Source organism: Sinocyclocheilus anshuiensis, unplaced genomic scaffold (assembly GCF_001515605.1).
Source record: "Sinocyclocheilus anshuiensis isolate Anshui unplaced genomic scaffold, SAMN03320099.WGS_v1.1 scaffold10, whole genome shotgun sequence".
In the NCBI taxonomy this organism is placed as follows: domain Eukaryota; kingdom Metazoa; phylum Chordata; class Actinopteri; order Cypriniformes; family Cyprinidae; genus Sinocyclocheilus; species Sinocyclocheilus anshuiensis.
In genome coordinates, this window is record NW_015546018.1 from 37,649 (window position 1) to 44,565 (window position 6,917).

General features: G+C 35.2%; 1 protein-coding gene across 7 annotated transcripts in view; it reads left to right on the top strand.

Annotated features, from left to right (window-relative positions):
- LOC107698542 (CAP-Gly domain-containing linker protein 1) overlaps window positions 1-6,917 on the top strand; it is a 74,444-nt gene that overhangs the window by 26,783 nt on the left and 40,744 nt on the right. For 5 of the 7 annotated variants that reach the window (XM_016499576.1, XM_016499575.1, XM_016499570.1 and 2 more), the window contains exons 2-3: window positions 3,458-3,693; window positions 4,242-4,720. In XM_016499576.1, the coding sequence (XP_016355062.1) occupies window positions 3,603-3,693; window positions 4,242-4,720 (570 nt within the window). In that variant the 5' untranslated portion in view covers window positions 3,458-3,602. The remainder of the gene's footprint in view (window positions 1-3,457; window positions 3,694-4,241; window positions 4,721-6,917) is intronic. The other 2 variants (XM_016499572.1, XM_016499573.1) reach the window with 1 other exon arrangement.

Genomic DNA, 6,917 nt, shown 5'->3' on the forward strand with positions numbered 1-6,917 from the left:
CATCTGGGGCAGGAAGAGTAAGAGTAGCAGCATTTTCTGTTTTGTCACATGCATCTATCGGATCGTAAACAGAATGAGAGATCTTGAGGCAGGTGCACATAGGCTATTAGATAGGAATAAGATATAGGCGGCAAATGGGTAAATATGTGTAGATTTGCTCTGTTTGTTTGCTTAAGAGCATCAAGTGGAGTGCAAACGGTAAAAGGTCTTGAGGCAGGTGTGACACGTTATCTGTTTTTGCAAATAAACTCTTCATATATTTGGAACAATACTGGTAACCCAACAGTTGCTGGGCCCCCATGACTTCCATAGTATGAAAAACAAAATACACTACTGGAGTCAATGGGACCAGAAACTTTCTAGTTACGAACATTCTTCAACATATCTTCTTTCATGTTGAGGAGAACAAATAAATTAATACAGGTTTAGAACAACTTGAGGCTGAGTAAATTATGACAGTATTTTCATTTTTGGGTGAACTATCCCTTTAAAATCTCATCATATTAGGATCTCATATAGCCACAAGGCGCGAAAAATAACTCCAGTTTAGACTGGCGCTGTACGAGCAGGTGCGCGCCACGCGAATCAGGCCATGACCGTCTTAATGCGCGCATTTGCCAAAATAAAATGGACTTTGGTTTTTCATTTGAAATTTGGCAGTCACTGTGCGTTCAAAAAATAGACCTATTTGAAACACTTAAAGCACTGAATAAGAAATTATATTGTATAAAATAATTGTACAAATAAACTGAATAGTCTTCATTGTATAAATTCAATATACATTCATTCTTATTTATTTTACAAAAGTGATTCGGTCAAGGACAGTGAGTGATTTTCTTTCTAATGTTTGATTAACATTATTGACATACATTTTAATAGCAGCTAAATTAAGCTGCTTAAGAGGAATAGCTCACCCAAAAATTAAAGGTCTGTTTGCTGGCCTCGGGCCATCGGGCTGTCCTTATTGTCGAGCCCTGCTTTCTACTTGGACTCCGTTATTACAGTGTTGTTTACACTGTTGTTTATAGGAATTCAGTCAGTTTTTATTGTTTTTGTGTTATTGTTTTAATTCTAATAATTGCTATTATTATTATTATTAAAATATTAGATTTTTTTATTATAAAAAAATCTAATAATTCAATCTAGTAGAGTAGTAAAATTACATAATTACATTACTGATATTTGTCTTAATTTTTTTGTTGTTGTTGATTTTATTGTAAGCCATTCAAACTGTGTAGCAGCACATGAAATATTTTTTTAGCAGACTTTTGTAATCACACTAAGTAGGATGCATGATGTATCATGATACAATATATATGTGGCCGATAGATTACTGACCAGTAGCTGGGAAAAATTTAATTATAATTTTTTTCATCAGTGGAATTTCAGGGATAAGTTTTGGTATATTTGCGTTCACCAGAGAATTAGTCTCTAAGTACTTGCAGCTTTTCTCTTTTCAGATGATCTCAATCACATGTGCAGCATGTGTGACCAGGAGTATGTGTAGCCAAGTTATCATGTCATTTCACTCTGTGGGGATTATTACAGCATCTTTGCACCATGTTATGTTATTTTTTGCACTCATCTAAACCATGATAATCTGCCGTAAGTAAAGATATGGCATTTGAAGTACTTCGTTTATGGGTCAGTCCATCTCATAGCAGTTTAGTAGAGGTTACTTGACCATTATTGTCAACCATTTTGAGTCTGATGAAAGAAAAACTATATTTTTTTATATATATATTTCGTGTAGAAAAGAAGATTTTCATTCACAGTTGTTTACACATTTACATTTTTAAATTGCCATTTGACTTTTTACAGGTTGTTTGTTTCAACTGACTTTTCACTTGTCATAAATGCTTGTGAAAGGCAACCACAAAAGATAATTATTACATTGGTGTGTTACAGTTTGAAGTGGAATACAGCAAATTCTACAATAAGGGTCAAACTGTTTTCCACTATGCACCCCAATGACACCATTAGCAAGCAATTTCAAGAATGACTCTCAAAATAATTATTTTGTGAATTCACTCCCACATTTAAATGCTGCTAATGCATATTTGTCAGTCATATGTTATTTGACATGCGGGATCACAGAATGAAACTGTGACAAACCTCATTAACTCATTAAGTGAATTAAATAATCAGCCATATGCATTTGCACATGGCTTAATGTGAATATTTCAGTGTGACGGACATACAGTGACATCAAATTGTTAGAAACACATATGCAATGACATCATTATACAACAATCAGTGCAAAGGAAGGCCTGCAATTGTTTATTGAAATGAACTGTCTGAAAGAACAAGTGACAAAATAAAAAAGGCTGTAAAAAAAGGAGTCGATTTCCTTTGATGGAATCAATTCTTGATCACAGTGCCTTGGAAACAATTCTTTTTCAAATTGTCTGAAGTGTCACTCATTTTACTTCAGCACAAGCTCACTAACTACTTTTTAATGGCTAATTCTTGATAACCGTTTTATATATTAAAGCCTTTACTTAAAGGCACAATATGCAATTTTCGCCGCTAGAGGGTGCGTATTCAAAATAAACAAATAGACAAAGGCGTAGTTTGATGACGCTGAGTGTGGAATCATGGGAGTTGTCGTCTTCATCCCCACAGCCGATGCAATCCGACGGGACTCGGGCAGAAATCATGTTCATGGATGAGCTAATGATTTATTAACGTAGTAGAATGAAGCAGGGTGAGGCTGAAAGCCGTCGAAGCGAAACGAGGCGCTGAACGAGCGTGACACACGTCTCGAAAGCAGCGGAGCTTTTATTATGCCAGTCGACCGTTTCCGCTCCTTCAGGTCGTGAGTATATGGGGAAAAAAAGCAGTGCTGTTTTATCATACTAGATACATTTGAAAGTTCTGTTATTATGCTACTCTGTGCGGTCGTCACCGGTCTATTAAAATGCACAACATATTAAAGCGTGCTTGGTGTTTACATGTTTTCTACAAAACAAAACCGGAAATCGAGGGGTTATGACGTCATTGGCAGGCGACACAATGTCACTATAGACACGCTCTGTGTCACTAGTTAAAATTGCTTATTTCTTTCTTCGAAACATTTGGGATAATGTAAGTACACAAGTCAGCAAAATATATAACACTGTTCTAGTGGTTTTTGGATATTTTAATAAAAATGTTTTACATATTGTGCCTTTGATATAAATACTTGAGTGTAAGACTTACTTTCTGTATAGAGAGAGCTTTGTTGCGCAGTAGAAAACACTGTCAGCACATCGGAAGTTTGCTTTTACATATTGCTTGTGTGCAGTGTGAAATGGGTTTTACACTACACTCAACTCCACCAACATACCAATGAAACAATGTGTTTATTGTGTTGCATGAAATTACTGAAACGGCAGAAAGCAAGACACATCCTTGCATATATCATGCATGCTATATCATATACGCTCATATATTTCTATTGTCTTTCTCTGCACAGACACTGCTGCACCCCTTTCTCCCTCACTTATTTTTAAATTTATTTATTTTTTTTTACTTTTTCCTACACTGTTGCTCCAAACTCAACAGTCAATGTTTGTTGGAGAGGAAACGTGCAAGTATAGACAGACCATTTCAGAGCAACAATGAGCACATCAAAACCCAGTGGACTCAAAGCACCCAGCAAAATTGGCAGACCAGCCAATGCTGGGGTCACAAAGATGTCTCCTTCTGTAGGTAAGAGCCATCTCTTTTTACTGTATATAAATATATCATTAATAATATTGTTTCTGAAGTATCTCTGTCAAAAATTGTTTTATTTAATTTAATTTATTTTTTTGGCATTTTCTGTACTGTTAAAATCAGTGGGAACCAGCAACTGTTTGGTTACCAATATTCATCAAAATATCTTATGTTCCATAGAAGCAAGCAACTGTCAAATTTTTGGGTGAACTAACCCTTTAAGGTTCACTTTACTACCTTATTTGTGTAATTTCAAATCTAAAAGTTATTGTAAAAAATTATTTCTGTAGTCATATGGCTGTTTAAGGTGTTTAAAGGACTTGTTAGGAAAACCAGACTTGCAGTGACCCATTGCAGTAATGAAAAAATAAAAGCAGCCTATGTTATTCTAAGTTTTTTTAATTTGATTATTAATTAATAATGACATAATGACAGTTTGTATATCAAGTACAGAATCAGTAAGTGCATTGTGGTAGTTGGAATTTTGAACAAAGCCTATTTCTTTCCTTCCTTTGGAACTGGTGCTGCTAAACCAACACAAGGTGACAAATCCTCAGCTGAAGCCCAAGATGCAGGAGAGCAGTTCAAGATCGAGGATCGTGTCTGGGTTAACGGCAACAAGCCAGGAGTAATTCAGTTTTTAGGAGAGACCCAGTTTGCCCCGGGCCAGTGGGCTGGAATTGTACTTGATGAGCCATTTGGGAAAAACGATGGTTCAGTGTCAGGTGTGCGCTATTTTCAGTGTGAACCGTTGAAGGGTATTTTCACACGGCCGTCCAAGCTTTCACGCACAGAAGGTGAGGAGGATGGCACAACGACGGCTCCTCCGTCCCGTGCTGCATCACCCACACCCTCCACTACATCAGTGTCTGCTTCAACTAAGAAACCAGCTTCACCCACTAAAACTGCTACACCAGCCTCAGACCTGGTGCGGTCAAAGAGCGAGTCAGTGTCCAATCTGTCAGAGACTGGCTCGGTCAAGAAAGGTGATCGGGAGCTAAAGATCAACGATCGAGTGCTGGTGAGAGTGTTGTGATGGTATAGTGATGAGCATTATTGTGTCAAGTTAGGATAATTCAAAGATTTAAGATTGTCATTTAAAGCAGTGGTTCTCAGTTCCACTCATGCTCTGCACATTTTGTATGCCTCTCTTATCTGACACACTCAGTTCAGTTCATGGATCTCTCTCTTCTTAAAGCTGATGATCTGAATCAGGTGTTAAATAAGGGAGATATACAAAATGTGCTGAGTAGAGGGGGATCCCAGGATTGGAATTGAGAACCAGTGATTTAAGGCATTTTTTTAAACAGCATTTTACAAGTTCCTTTATACTCATTATTTATGCATGTTTTATGATTAATTGAGAGATTGCAGTCCATTTCTATGAAGCCTGTACAGTATTTATAATGCATTATAAGAACATTTTTTAGGCATTATAATGCATTTATAATTCCATTAAAAATGTTGTTGTATCATCTGAATAATCTACACCAGTTATATAACATTGCAAGCTACAGTACAAATATTTATCTTGAATTTGTGTTTCCTCAAGCTTTTAAACTACTTGTCTAAAGATTGGAATCATTAAGATTTTTTTTAATGTTTTTTAAAACATTATATTTTATGCACACCAAGGATCCATTTATTTATCAATAAATGCAAAGCAATAATAATGTGAAATATTACAACACAAGAACTGTTTTCTTAATTTGATATAATTTTAAAATCTAATTTATTCATGTGATGCAAAGCTGAATTTTCAGCTTCATTACTCCAGTCTTCAGTTTCACATGATCCTTCCGAAATCATGCAATCTGAAATTAAAAATATAAGTTAAAAAGTAAGATAAATTAATACCTTTATTCAACAAGGACACATTAAATTATTCTAAAGTGACATTAAAGAAATGTTTCATTTAAAAAAAATGTATTTCAAATAAATATGGTTCTTTTGAACGTTCTTTTCATCAAAGAATCCTGAAAAAAGTATGTTTTCCAAAAATATTAGGCATGCAGTTGTTTTCAATATTGATACCAAATCTGCATATTAGAAAGTTTTCTAAAGGATCATGTGACACTGAAGCATAAGAGATGTCTTTAAAAATCGTTTAAAAATCTTTGATCGGTAGTGTAAAAGCTTAAAGGGGTCATATGATGCGATTTCAATTTTTCCTTTCTCTTTGGATCACAAATGCAGACATGGCTTTATGTTTACGCTGCGCGATGCAACGCAACGCGTAAAAAGACAGTATAAGTCATTATAATCCGTAATTATGTCCCCACTGGATGCAACAAATGCCTCATATTTAATGGCTTTTAATGTTTTTGTCTCGTCGCTACACGGCATCACAGTATGGTAAGGGGTGTAACATTTCCGTCACACGCTTGAGGTATTCGGCCAATCACAACACACTGGATAGCTGGCCAATCAGAGCACACCTCGCTTTTCAGACCGATGAGCTTTGTAAAAATTGACGTGTTTCAGAAAGGCGGGGCATAGAGGAGAAACAATAATGTACAGTATGTGAAAAATAATGTTTATTTAACCTTAAACCACATAAACGCATTTCATTACACCAAATACACAAAATAATGTTCTTTTTAGCAACATCATATGACCCCTTTAAGGATTTGTCATGCTAAAACCTAGAAGGTTTGAATATTTGAAACTGAAGCATTCAAGATAAATGTTTATGTTGTAATGTGTAGTGTTAGCTGGTTCTTGTAAAGTGTGAACACTCTGAAGTAACTATTTCACCTAGCAGCAGGGTCTGTTGCTCCTTTGTGTCTCAATTTATCTGCAGTCGCAATATTAGAAGCCTCATATGAAATGGAATGTGAGAGTTCAAATTGCAATATATGATAAAATGATCACAATATATATTTTTGGCAAAGTTGTGCAGCTGTATAATATAATTGTAAAATAAAAACAATCAAAATAAAATATATTTTATATGTTTACTTAGGACTGGACAATAATTCAATATCAATATGTATCGCGATATAATTTTTTTCAATAACGGTGATATTTTTATATTATATATATATGGTGATATTTCGATATACATTACCAGTGTTTCCCATACATTGATTTATTTGTGGCGTTTGATTTTCGTTGAACACTGCATGTTTCAAAATCATAACATGGCGCGGGTGTTTTATATGAATGTATCTCTGAAGGAAACCGACTGTCTTCAGAAAAGTTTCGATGACATATTC